The 14,936-nt window shown below is 34.3% G+C and overlaps 2 protein-coding genes across 2 annotated transcripts; one reads left to right on the plus strand and one right to left on the minus strand.

The window, feature by feature from the left end:
• Nucleotides 1-5,710: 5,710 nt before the first annotated feature.
• On the plus strand, nt 5,711-6,979 carry LOC102659402 (uncharacterized). Its single transcript, XM_014774675.3, has one exon. The coding sequence runs from the start codon at nt 5,873-5,875 to the stop codon at nt 6,824-6,826; it is 954 nt and encodes a 317-aa protein (XP_014630161.1). The 5' UTR covers nt 5,711-5,872; the 3' UTR covers nt 6,827-6,979.
• An 865-nt stretch (nt 6,980-7,844) lies between these two features.
• On the minus strand, nt 7,845-13,794 carry LOC100776732 (agamous-like MADS-box protein AGL15). Its single transcript, XM_041014645.1, has 9 exons — nt 13,353-13,794; nt 11,624-11,697; nt 11,129-11,249; nt 9,870-10,071; nt 9,665-9,760; nt 9,493-9,534; nt 8,813-8,854; nt 8,534-8,700; nt 7,845-8,053 (listed from the first exon to the last, which is right to left on the minus strand). The coding sequence occupies exons 1-9, from the start codon at nt 13,532-13,534 to the stop codon at nt 7,999-8,001; spliced, it is 981 nt and encodes a 326-aa protein (XP_040870579.1). The 5' UTR covers nt 13,535-13,794; the 3' UTR covers nt 7,845-7,998.
• Between the last annotated feature and the right edge of the window lie 1,142 nt (nt 13,795-14,936).

Below are 14,936 nucleotides of genomic sequence, written 5' to 3' on the forward strand. Positions count from 1 at the left end.
GAAGATGGGATCGACCATGTGGCACATCCTCACGTCACCACGGACATCATAATGAATGATTTTCATGTCTCTATTTAAATTTGTTGTTGTATGTTTGTGATTTGAATTTGACACTTAATCTATCGAATGTTATTTATTAAGGCTTACTAATGGTTACAATTTATGTCGCGCATCTAACTATAATAATAAATAAAGTTTAAAAAAAGTATAACAACGAAAATAACTATTGGTACTAACCAACGATGAAGGGTATTAGGATTTAGGGTTTAAGGTTTGGGGTTTAGGGTTTGGGGTTTAGGGTTTAGGGTTTGGGGTTTATGGTTTAGGGTTTGGGGTTTGGGGTTTGAGGTTTAGGGTTTGGGGTTTAGGGTTTAGGGTTTGGGGTTTAGGGTTTAAAAAAGTAATGTTAAAAAAATAACTAAACTACACAAACCAAAATAAGTAATGTTTTTAACTAACGATGTCATTGAACCCCACAAAGTAAATACATTGACGAGAACTTAAACCAATACAAGTTACTCGTGTAACTTACATTAATCAATTAAATGAACAACTCCCACACTCATACTGCATTGGACAGCGACGCCTGTTATGCCCTTCTATTCCACATCTTGTACATTTTTGTCAGTGCTCAGGTGATTCGACCCAATCCATGTCATTCCTTATCCTTGTTGATTTTGGCCGACCTTTCGCACGAATTGTAGTTGGGTCAGGGATAAGTGTCCATGCATCATTAGAAGGAGGAATAGCCGCTTCATTCCCAAGAGGCCACCATTGTGCGGAGTAAGCTTTTAAGATGGGCTGATTTGTGTAAACAACATCTATATATTGGTAGTAGTTTATGCTCACGCAACCACAAGCTGCAATAATGTGTGAACATGGATAGTGAAGCGCAGAATACCTTCCGCATTGACAATAATGACCATTCAAGTTAACTGCCCACTTTTGTCCGCCACGTTGCATAATAGGATTGAAGGTCTCCTCTACTTCAAACCTTGTGGAGTGGATATCATACACGCGAACGATGTGCGAACAAGCTTCTTCTGGATTTTTTTCTAAGTTCTTTAACAAGCTTAGAACAATATACTTGTCCTTCATTTAACTATCTTTAGGCTTGGCGGCCACGATCAACAAAGTACTTTTGGCACCTACTATATGTTGATTTGACCAACGCTGTTATCGGTATGTTGCGGCAATCCTTCAATACCTTATTTATACATTCTGAGAGGTTCGTTGTCATGTGGTCATATCGACGTCCTTCTTTATCATAAGCCATGGTCCACTTTTCCTTTGAAATGCGATCAATCCATGTTGCTATGGCTGGACTCAGTTGACGGAATTTATCTAAATTTTGATCAAAAATATGTTTGCAAGGAGTATAGCCTGCATGAAATTAGTTAGCAACAATAATTTGAAGTATACATGAAAGTTAAATTAAGGTGACCATGATAAATGAAATCTTACCCAATTTCTTCAACATTTCTTTTTGTTTGGCATTATTGAATTTGCGATTGAAATTACTTGCTATGTGTCGGACGCAGTAAACATGATAACCGTGGGGAGGTTGCCAACCAAGTGCTTTGTTAGCCACAATAGACTTTATACTCGCGTGACAATCAGATATGAGACAAATACCATTTTTATCTGTGACGTGTTCATGCAAGTGTGCCAAAAACCATGACCACGATGTTAACGTCTCACCTTCGACCACGGCGAATGCTAGAGGAAGGACACCACCATTTCCATCTTGTGATGTGGCCATTAAGTGGGTCCCCTGGTATTTTCAGTACAAATGTGTGTCGTCAACTTGTATGATTGGCTTACAAAACTTGAAAGCCTCCTTACATTGACCAAAAGTTCAAAACACTCTATGAAACTGACGGTGTTCGCAACTAACCGTGTTCCCAACAATAAAATTGTCATGTAGTATTTGAAAATATGATCCAGGAGAATGATTTTGCATGTGTGTTAGCCACGATGAAAGTTTCGCATATGACTCTTCCCAATCGCCATATTCAAGTGCAATGGCTTTTTGCTTCGCCAACCAAGCTTTTTTGTACGACACCTTGTAGGCAAATTCACTGTTAATCCTCTCTTGAATCAAAGGAACTTTTATTGATGGATCTTCTCTAATCATGCCTGTTAATAGAATAACAAAATTAAAATGACAATTAACGCAAAAGTAGCATAATATGAACATCAAATACGTACCTACTACACAAGTGGCAATTAAATCAAAATCAAGCTTCTCGTGATCTTGTGTCATGGTCATATTGAGACATGTGTGTGGTCCACCCCATTGTGTGACTTTCCATGAATCAATTTTTTTAGATAAAATTGCCCTCATATAGAATGGGCAAGGACACTCTGCGCTTTTATTCAAGCAACAAACAACATACTTGTTTGATTTGCTTTCAACTACTTTGAAAGTTTGATGCACCTTCATAACATATTGTTTCAGTGCATTTTTTTTATCGCATCTTTAGTATCAAAATCCATGCCAACATATAATTCTTTTCCAACATTAAAACTCGATGGCATCTCCAAACCACAAATGTCTTCCTCATCAGGATGACTCCAGTTGATATTGTTATAATGCAGAGCATCATTCCAAAATGGATTTTCAATTCCTTGTACACCTAATAGTTAAAAAAAAATTTCAAATCATACTTATTTAACATTAAATACAATTCACATCAAATGATAAATGTATTCACCTATTTTTTTAATTAATAAATTATACCTTCTGCTAGGTGAACAATTCTTACTGGTTGAATCATGTCGGCGACTTCATCGTCTGTATCAGATATATCGTCAACACTATCATCTTCGTCTAAAGACTCTTCAACGTATGAGTTAGACACAAGATAATCATCATCATCATCATCACCATGTAAGTTGCTCACATTTGTTGGCAGTTGCGCCTCATTATTAGATAAATTATTTCCACATGTAAGAGAATTTGCAGAATGAAACATAGAACCACCAGTCACATCCTTTTCTATGTACAATTCCAAAACTGACATTTGATTTTGTTGTTGAAAACTTTCGAGCATGGTTTCAACATCTTCGTCATCACAAATTTGCAAAGCAACATATTTTCCAAAAACTAAAAATCTACAACTGATAGCAGAAATAATTTCATTATTTTGTAACTTTACCTTATCTCCAATGTTTTTTCAAAGCATTGAAACTAATCCCACATTTAATCTGAATCGCTTTTTTACTGCCTTCAAATATTACACCATCATTCTCTTCATATACCCTTCCATTGAAATACAACACTGTTATAACTGAATTCATCATGTACCTACAAAACACTATTGTAAATAATTAATCATAATAATAATAAATTCAAAAATAAATAAATCTAATCACAAAATACCTGTTTACTGAAAAACTTCACATTAATACTTTATTTTAAATAAAAATTATTACTTCAATTAAATATGACGAAAAAGACTTAAAACAGTTGAACGATTTGAACGTACTAATTTTAAAAGCAAAATAATCCATCAACGAAGCAAAAGGTAGTAATTAATCTTAACAATAATAACTTAAAAAAACAACAACAGCAAGCTAATCTAATTAAAATAAATACTACACACTTCATATTGGAAATTTTCTCTGCACTCAAAATACTTACTTCAAATAAATATGATGCCAAATAAATTTTTGATTTTAAACAAGGTTGAAGTTCAAGGCTCATACATTTTTAACACACACAAACAAACCATCAACACCCCAACCTAATCTAATTCAAAAAATACTACAACTTCATATTTAAAAAAATTACCATACTCAAAATAATTACTTCAAATAAATATTATGCCACAAAAATTTTGGATTTTAAACACACTTCAAAGAAGGCTCACAAATTTTTAAGACAGTAACACAACATCAACACCAACCTAATATAATTATAAAATGACTATAAACTTCATATTCAAAACAATTTTTTGACTCTAGATATTTTCTTCAAATAAATATGATGAGATAATTGTTTTTTTTTTAAAACAGACTTTTACTTCAACCATCACAAATTTAATTTTAAAAAATACAACTTAATTAAAAAAAAATTATAATAAACATTTCACATTCAAACTTTTTTTCGGCGTCAAAAAAATTACTTCATAAAAACTACTTTCATGCCACACACATTTCATTAAGAACTTCATACCTTAAAGCTGACTTCAACAACAAAAGGTTCAACAATGACAAAAAAATTGGATAGCAAGCAATTCAAAAAACTGAGTAATTTTTAAAAAAACGCACAACAAATGTCGAAGGAGAGTGCCTATATAAAGCAGATGATCTCGCCATTGGTAATGGCTACTCCAAGGACAACTCGCCGGTGCTACTGGCAACTTCAACTACAGTGCAATTCGCCAGTACCACTAGCGGTTCCAACCTGATAAAGCTGGCTTCTCCTGCAACGCGTCCTGCAACCCTAGATTGTGTACCTCCCCTAGCTCAACTCCCCAGTCAAACTAGCGAGTGCCATGGATCTCAAATTGCCAGTAACACTAGCTAGACCCTTGATACGTGTCAAAGCTTGGCCAAACTCGCCAATGACTTCTGCAATTTGCATGCTTTTTCCGTCAAAAACAGCACCATGCAGGAAATACTTCCAAAAGAGACCCATTTCGGGAATATGTTTCAAAAAGGAACCCATGTTGGGAAATTTGCCACATTTGGTGCTCCAACGTTCTTTTTAATTTTCAATTTTACTTTTAATTTTTTTCGCCCTCACCCTTACCTTTTTCCCCAATCTGTGTCGAGATCGTTGGCTTCCCCTCTCCCTTTTTTCTCTTGTTTTCCTCTTCCCCTCTCTTGCTGACCATTCCTCTTCCCCTCTCCGCTTCCTCTCTTTCTTCTTCCTCTCTCCATGTGACCATTCCTCTTCCCCTCTCCCCTTCCTCTTTTTCCCCTTCCTCTCTCTACATGACTGTTCCTCTTCCCCTCTCCCCTTCCTCTCTTTTCTCTTCCCCTTTCCCCTTCCTTGTTTGCCTGCGCCTCCCCTTCCTCTTCCCTCTCCCTATGAAGCACGATGCGACGGTGCCGCCAAATCACCGCACCTTTGCCAACGTGACAAAGCCATATACTGAAGAAGGTCTCTTGTTCCTATGGTTCCTCATATTGTGGCATACAACCTGTTTCAGGTATTTTTTTTTCTATTGTTTGATTTATTATTTTGATTCAATCTTGTTGGGATGAACTAATCTTGTTTTTTGAGTGGATTTGATCTATTGTTTTTGTTTTATTGTAATTCAATCTGGGTGCTTTATTCTTCCTTTACATCTTTTTGTTGTTGCTTCCCTCCCAAACCGGTTAAGCCAATCACATCTTTTGGGATCTTGGGGGTTCTTGTGCAAGATCCTAACTCTCTCTCTAGTGTTGGATCTTGACAAAATGTATCTTGAGTGCAAGAACCCACTCATTATTATTTATTGCTAGCTTAGCTAGCTAGATTGTGCTTCAAGGCATGTCCAAGTGGACCCAATTGTGCGCGCAAGTGCAAGTGCAACACCGTGTGTTTAAAGTTTAGAATTCAACGCAAAACCGAGTCCCAAGGATAAGCACAACTGACCGCTGCCAAATTAATGGGTCCCATGTTTCTTCCGATGTGTCCCATGTTTCTTCCGTGTTTTAAATCACAAAATTCTGTGTTGTTTAGTCTACATGTTGTATATATAGCCCACTTTTTTAAGATCAATCCAAACAAAACCTCAAAATCTATATATTAAATTAATCGCAGAAACTTGATATATTATTACGCAACCAAACTTTCACACCTTTGAATTTTAGTTGTCAACACCCTCTTTTTAAAGCTTTGAAGCATCTCTGTCTTCTAGTTAGCTTCCAATAACAAATGGTACTTTTGATAGAGAAACTTACAAAACATTACTTCAAGCTGGAGAATCACCACCATGCCATCACACACCTTCAACCAGAGGAGCTATCATCCTCACTGCTTGCATTTAAATCCCATGTGTCCAAATCAATTGACCAACTAGCATCGGATTTGAAACCCGGATCAGAGACCCCCCTGTCCTTAACATGGTTTGGAAAGTGTTTCGGCCTCTTGCCCTTCATCAACAAGGCTTTTGGAAAGCTTGTTGTGGATATTGACTACCCAATGAGTAAATTGGAGATCTTTTCCATTGAAGAGTACCTCAGCTACACCTTGAGTTTGCTAGAGCTTCTGAATTCCATTTCTTCTCGTCTTTCTAATCTTGGCCAAGCTAGGCTTTCTCTGGTCCATGGTTTGACCCTGGTGGAGAACTCACCTTCTTTGGCTACAAAACATCTGAAAGCGATTCAATTTCAACAAGGGTACTCTTTCACCACCAACTTTGGTAAAGATCATGATGATGAAGTAAGGGTTTTCTCTGGCAAGGAGTGGATTGTTCATGAGGCTGTAAAGGAAATGAGGAGTATTGGATTCTGGGTATGCGGGGTTATGTTGTCTTGTTTATATGGTGATGGTAAGCCATACATGGAGCTGAGAAAAATTGCTGGAGGGTTTGATGGTTCTCTAGTTGCCACGCTTGATTTCAAAATCAATGAACAGTTGATAGAGAAAAGGCCACTCTTCAGCGAGATCAAAGAGGTAAATAATGTTGTTTCTAACCTTCTTGTTGCTTCTGATGAAGTGAGACATGATGCAGCCAACGAATTGCAGACAAAGCTTCGTGTGTTGGAGAAGCTATCTGATGATATAAGCAAGGAGGTGGATAATCTGTTTGCCAACGTAATGACTCAGAGATCTGAATTAATTGACGGTTTTCGACTACAGAAACAACCACAAAAATCAAGTGTCTGATCATATATATTATGTATAGATCAATAGTTTTTAATTACTTTTGTATTGTTTATAAATTGTATCAAGTCATGTAAATAGTAATACACAGTTCCAGTGGTTATTTGCACACTTAGGAACATATGTAATGAATAATAAAAATTATGGTTCTTCATATTTTCAGTTGACAACCAATTCATGATTCAAAATTATGCAACTTTTAAACGTTTTGTGTCCACCATAAAAACCGGAAGAAAATGTCTAGGAAATAAAAAAAAGAGAAGAGGAATTTAGGCAAATACGGGTTTTTTTCTTTTTTTAACTTTCACATGTTTAGGAAAACTTACCTCCCTCAAAATAATGGCTTTTCTTTCTCAACAATTCTCTAAAACAAAACGATTATCTTCTCAAGGAAAATGAAACAACTTTTTTTTTTTCCCCTAAAAGAGAAGGAAAATTATTCCCCTTCCATGTTACTTGTCTCTCAATAAGAAAAAAAAAAAATAAATCTCCAAATATGCACCAAGGAGAGAAAAAGGACCATTACAGTTACATTTTGAAGCATAATTAAACATTTTACTTTAAATGTGGTTTTCTTCTTGTTCACATGGCGCGCAGACATCTAGAAACAGCAGCCTAGGGCATTACAGGAAAACTGAAAATAGGTAAGTATTTTTACCATTGCAAGTATCTGTTTACATAAAAATTGTAAAGACAACGGAAATGTATAATTGCATTGCATCATTCAGCAACCATATTGGTGGTTGCACATGATTAAGACAGAAAGAAAACATAAAGATAGATTAATGTGGAACTGTAAAATAAACCTAAACATTAAGACAGTAAAATAAATAAACCAAGTTGGTGAAATAATGGTATAGGCAGCTGCAACCAAGTTGGTGGTTGCACATGATTGAAGCAGAAAACATAAAGAAAGATTTAAGTAGAGCAGTAAAAGAAACTAAACATTGTCTTCATTAGAAATTTCACAGTTACTTAGGCCAGAATTTGGTAAAAATGGTTAATGTGCATCTTTCCAATATTCTAAAAGAGCCAAATTCAATTTATAACTTGAGAGTTACTTTTGGTCATACCTTTTCTCCCTAATCTATATTGTACATAACTACAACTGCAATAAATTAGTCTGAAATTCTATTTTCCCTGTTAATATAAGAAAATCAGAGAACTAGGCTCAGTCATTTGCAAAGTTTTCTTTCTTGGGGGCCTTCCTCTTGAACACCAGCAGGCAACCTACAGAATGAGACCAGACAAGTAGGGAAATGAACATTAAATAGGAGGAAGATCCTTCAAAACTTGCTGGTGCTTTAGTACATTCAATCTTTTAATGTGTGTAGCTAACTAATTTTCTATGTTTGAAAATGCTCTAGATAAAAAAACTGAGGGAAAGAGGTTTAATTAAGAATGGAAAAACTTAAGGCAAGAAAACTTGTTGAATTCAAATATATATAACTATAGCAACAACATAACCCTATGCAGTAGTAATGCAAGGCACTTGTTTTGTTAATAGAAGCTGAAAGCGGAAACCACTATGACAGTACTGATCATGTGTTGCTTCAGTTGCTTGGGACTGTTTTTGACCCAAATCATAGGGAAGGTATTTTACCCAGGAAAATCAAGAAAAGTATTGTTTTAAGTTTCACACAGCAAATGTAGGCCATCGAGATCTTACCCAATTTATTTTAAAAGTGTGGTAATTGAAAAACATAGTACCCCAAATGAAATGATGTGTCTGAACTCCCTTTCTCATTTCCACAGTTATTGGCCAAGTTGAGATATCTGGCACCAGTATCTACAAAAGTATTCTTTCCTTCAGTATGTTGGTATTGGAATGGGACCATTCGTTCTGATTGTGGAAACAAACACCGAAGCTCCTCAATCTATAACATGATATAGGCAGAAAAACAAAGCTATTAGTGACATACATCATTCAAAGATAAGAGATGCTGGAAGATCAATATTGCACATTAAGAACAAGCAAATGATATTTGCCTGTCTGCACAAAGTTTCATTCTCCAACATAACCCGTTGTTCCTGAAAAGAATAAACCAAACAAGTTACTACGACAAAAGGAACATTTTCCTTTTTCCCTTGCTATGAAAAAGTAATTAGTATATTCCCAAGTTATATTAAATTCTCAAATTGATACACATTTCAATTTAATTTATCAACAAATTTCTAAGCACTAAAATCAAATTCTTCAACTGCACAAGCACATCAATTTGAAAGGTCTAACATGCTGATCTGGTGTAGTTCATAATATCATGCTGATCTGGTGCAGTTCATAAATATCAATTATGAAATTCTATGTTTGTTCTAAAGTTAATGAATGATCTACCTATTTCAGAAAACATATCTTCCATATTGAGAGAAACTACATGTTATCTTTGTTTATAGAAATGCCAACAAAAATACATTTACAAGATTTCCTTTTTCAATAACAACTATCTATTGAAAGGGTTGATTTCTTATTTACTAATAGCCAAATATTCACTACCACGTGGGCTGACAGAGTGCATCATTTGGTTAAATGCTTTATGGGTGGATATCACTATATCAGACCTATAAATAAGCCATCTTCACATATAATCTCAAATGTTCTTGCAAATTCTCCTAGGTTTGTGAGGTTCATCATTATAACTTCCTAAACCTAACTTCTGATTCCAATATACCTGAACTCTAGATTGCTCTAGTTGCTCCATGAGTAATTCCTCCTGAAAGATCAAATGTTATGGGTTGAACATTGCTCTGAACAGAGACCATTAATTATGTTCTACTGATGACCTTCAATGAAAAGGGAAAAAAAAAAGGAACATAATGAAGGGTAAAAGGGATAAATGTGACCTTTCTCGCCTTGACAGACAATAACCCCTCATTAAGTTGCTGCTCTAAATTCTGCAATTCCTTTAAACCCAATCCTGTCAGATCCTTACCCACCAGCTGTCACAAAGGTAAGTATTCATTAGTAGTACTGCTATCACAGAAAAAGAAAGGAGAATGCAAAATAACAATAACATAAGAGAAATTTTCTAACAGATTGACAGAACACATACAATTGCTTTGTTTCTAGCTCTGCAATTTCCTCTCTTAGAATCTCCACCATCTTAGAATCTTCCTTACCATGAGACAATACCATACCATGAGTCACATATTGCTTGAGTATCCTGAGTACATCATACAAAACAATGGAGAAATAGAGGGAGGTGCAAGCAATAGGATTCAAGCATGGTGTATTGTATGTATCATATAGTACCGGAGTTAATGGTTATTACTTCACATCTAATCACTAATTATAGAGTTCCAGTTGGGGTAGTGTGTACAAAAATTACCTGAGCTAAATCAATCATTTACTTTCTGTGATTAGCTTTTAGAATATACAACAAAACTTTAAAATAACATCATACTGAATGTCTATTGAGGGATATAATGCAGCATGAATGATTACTTCTAGAGAATACTTCTCATTGATCAATATAATGATATTTACATGACAAAACAACAACAGAATGTCAAGAAATAATCTAAAATTGCCTATCACATATTGCTATATTAATCATTCTAAGAAAAAATCATTGAACTTCTAAAACTGAAAACTGCCAATTCTTTATAGTTCTTGGCTTCACAAATTTTTGGATCTAAGGTAAGTACAAACTATTGCCTGCCACAATTTGGTAACAGATTCAAGTTTACCAATCAAAGAGACATCAAACTCAATCCTTGTGAGACTGATCACATATTCGAGGCATGCCAATAAAACACCAAATGAAGAATGTATATTAATATTTTATATTAGATTTAAGTTCCACTTATTGAAGAACAAGTTTATGTATTATTAAATCAGAAAAGAGATTAATTTAAAACTAGACCTGAATATTTAACAGGCAGAAAAACAAAATATAAAAAGTGCCTTTCACAGGATCTATTGTGCGTTATATGGAAATATAATGTTTAATTAACAATGCAGCTCCAAAACACAATGGATTGAAAGACTGTCTGAATCTTAAATAAGGAAATCATATGCAGACTTATAAGAAGTACTGCATATGAGTTAGCAGGTGATAGGAACCAAATTTACTGTAGATATGTGGAAAATACTCAGAATTGTGCTCTGATTACAAGGGTAAAATGAAAGGTTTAAAACCTTAGAATGAAAGAAAACAACAAATCAGAGAAGGAAAACTTCTCTGCCCTGTGGCAACAGGCAGCCCATAAATAAATAATTGCCTGCCTTCACTCTCTTATCTCCTCACATTCATCCTCACTCACCCCTTAACCGCATTCTCCTTCTCACCCATTTGCCACTGCTACATAGGCAGATTGTTAAGCTGTAGCTCATTAGCTTGAATATTTCCCGTCTTGCTCTTTTTGTACCATAGGCTCAAACCATTTCTTCCTTTTCTAGCCTTCACCCATAAGTGAAATTCATTTTCTGCAAATAAATTATTATTTTCCCATTGACAATTAATTTCTTGTGCTATAATATGCTGTTGATTTATGATAAACAACATTGCGAAAAAATAGAATGCACTATTCAACAACAACAATCAAAGTCTTGATCACTACATAGGGTCAGCTACATTTAAGCAACACCATTTGATATTGTCAAAAACCAATCTTTCAAAGGGGCCATTCAGATTCAGGTGCATTTTAATGGTTTTAATAAAGATTTCTGTTTGGACAATAAATAAGGTTAATAAACTTTATAAAATATATTGCTTACATATATCGAAAAATGCTCAACCTATTTCTAAGACAGTGAAACCTTAATGAAGGTTAATAGGAAAGAGGAGTAAAAGAGAGCACCTGTCTTAATTTCTGCTACAGCAGCATCTGTAGAACCAAGGCATTTGTTGTATCTTGAAAGTGTTCGCTTCATACTGCAAGAAGGATTTGTAAGTATACAAAATAATATAGTTTGTAGGAAATGAACCAGATCATATGCCCTCCCATGTGTGGATTTGATAGGACAGTTGTGTAGTGTGACTTTAGGCAGTCAAGCATTTGCGTGACGGCTATTGCGTTGTCTTTTATATGTATATGGCATGGCATGGAATGGCAGTTTCAGTATTTTGTCAGTAGTTTGTATCAAGTGAGTTTGAGAAAGACTGTCTGTTAGGGCTTAGTCCTGTGTATTGTGTTTAGTGAACTATAATTCTTGTTGTACTGTTTTGATCCATCCATCTGCAACATCACACAAACATACAACATATGTTTCTTTCACATTGCAGTCTTGCATTTCACCAGGGAAATATTATTGACAGCAGTATCATACAATCACTAATAGCTTGAATATGTTTTTGGCCCCTGTAAGTTAGCACTTTTTCATTTTTGGTCCTTATAAGTTCATTTTTCTAATTTTAGTCCATGTAAGTTTGCGTCTTTTCAATTTTGATCCTTGTATGATATTTTGTTCATCAGTCCCTGTAAGTTTGTGTTTTTTCAATTTTGGTCCCTACACAAACTTATGGGGACTATAAATCAAAAAATTAGAATCTTATAGGGACCAAAATTGGAAAAATGTAAACTTATAGGACTAAAAGCAAAATATTTTATAGGGACCCAAATTGGAAAAGTGTCAACTTACTGAGACTAAAATTTAGAAAACTGAACTTACAATGACCAAAAATGAAAAAACACTTACAAACTTACAAGGACAAAAGACATATTTAAGTCATTGCGAAATGAGACTTGTTAGACCAAATAAAATCATTTACCTTACTTTCCTGCTTCGATTTATCCATTGGCCATCATATTAATTTGATAAAATCTTCTTATATACTCTGTGCCTTTGACATAAAGGTTTCAGCAACATAAATATTTAAAATAAAGCGATTCCTTTTATTTTATTCTATTTTGTCATAATTATTTTCAATAAGAAATCAATCCTTTCATAACAGCATCTAATTCTAGAAATAAATTCTAGAAGCTTGTATTAGTTGTATAAACTTTAGTAAATTTTAATATTTTTAATTAAATCATATCATATCTACAAAATATGGTAAAATTGAACACCAGACAAAGCAATTTTGACATTTTTAGCTGGTTATTTATATAAAACTAACACATAAAAGTGAAAACAATGAACAGTCAAACAGGGCACAAACCATTCGTAGGGCTGCCCTGAAGCTGAGACAGACAGTGACCCCTGACCCTAATATTTTTATTTCAACAAGTGCTGAACAGGGGATAGATGAAGTTCATAGAAACAGATTTATTTTAGCAATGATCCTCAATGCAGTCACACACAAACCAACAGAAAATTTCAACCTTTTACATAGACGAAATTCACTTCAAAACCATAAATTATGATAAGATACGATGTATAACAGTTCACACACACAAACACACAAAATGATCAAAACCATAAGTTAACTTTTTTTTAGTACATGCATGGGGTAGACACGAAAACAGAGGAAAGAAATTAAATTAAACTGATAGAAGGTTCTGGAAGTGAAGCATTAGTGTAGGTGCGAAGGGCATATAGATAAAAGTAAGAGGACATGCAAGGGCGTTGGAAAAGCGAGGGACGCACCCAGAACTGGAAAGCTCGAAGAGCTTGCCGGTGTTGGAGAAAACTATGACGGCAACCTCGGCTTCACAGAGAATGGAAAGTTCCTGAGCCTTCTTGAACAACCCGGTCCTCCGCTTCGAGAACGTGACTTGCCTGCTGCTGGCATTGTCGATTCTTTTGATCTCGATCTTCCCTCGACCCATTGGTTTAATTTCTCGCTCTCTCAGAGCGCAAACATTCCCAACTGAACGAAAAATTAGAGCTGGTGCTTTGGGAGGAGTAGCAATTCGACGGTTGAAGATGCAAAGGAAGGCACCGCACTAAGTAAGGTTGCGAGAATGGAAAGCGTTTTACGTCAAATGACCAGAGAGGTTCGCTGGAAACGGCAACTTTGCATGGCTCCGTGTTGTCGGTGCATTCAGAGACTGTTTCCTTTTTGCCCCATTTTGGATTTTCATCTGCACCGGCGGGTCCCATTCTTTTTCTTTTCTCCCCAATTTTCAATTGTCTTTTATGACTTCATTTACTTGTGTCATTAATATTTACATTAAATATATATTATGAGATGAAAATTCTATTTATTACGAGAAAATAAAATCATAAATATAAATTTATATGATTAGATTAAATTTGAAAAAATAAATTAGAAGGAAAATAAACAATTTTATTAAACCATGATTATTAATTAACTTTCAATCTTAATCATTTTTTTATATATATAAGGATAAAAATTTTATTCAAACTAATATTTATACAAAATATTTCCTTAATCTTATAATAATTATCGTATACAAAGAAAGAAATTATCCCAAAATATTTATTATTTTATTTTTCAATACAACATTAATTACTTTTTTTGCTTAAATCTCTTATGTATTCCTTTGATCTCTTGTTATCTTATTATAATAATAATAATAATAAATAAAGATAATATTACCATAATATTGTCCTATCAAAATAATAATATCATATTATAAGGCCCATGGATTTAAAGCCTACAATGATCATATTGAGGGATGTGAGTCATGTAGATAGGATTTGTCCTTCCTACATAACATGAGTTATGCTTAGAGGGCTCTCAATAGAGTGAGGCGTGTAATATGCATGGCTACACACAAATGGGACCTATTTGTATTCAAAATCTACTTGAGTATTGCAAAATAAATGATTAAACTTAACGAGGATGACACTTTTATGTGTCATGTTCAATCAAGACATTTGGATGAAAGGATAAAGGCTACATACTGAAAATAGTTGTGGTAAGGTTGAAATTGAATCACTAATTATCTCATAGTCTAAGTGGTAGAGATGCATTGCTAGATGTCAATCACTATTTATAATATTATAATGTTATTATCAGTCTAGTGAGAGTCTATAGGGTCATACACATAGAGTAATCAATTGTAGTAAATGAATAAATTAAATGTGATTTAATTTAGTTCATGGTTAATAAATAAAATATAATTAATTAAAACATATTTAATTAAATGAGATGCAATATTATAAGATAATTAATTAAATATAATTTAATTAATTATTTGTATATCTAATCAAATATGATTTGAGAATACCATTGTACCTAATCAAATATGATTGGGATTTGGG

This window comes from Glycine max, chromosome 4, assembly GCF_000004515.6.
Source record: "Glycine max cultivar Williams 82 chromosome 4, Glycine_max_v4.0, whole genome shotgun sequence".
Taxonomy (NCBI): domain Eukaryota; kingdom Viridiplantae; phylum Streptophyta; class Magnoliopsida; order Fabales; family Fabaceae; genus Glycine; species Glycine max.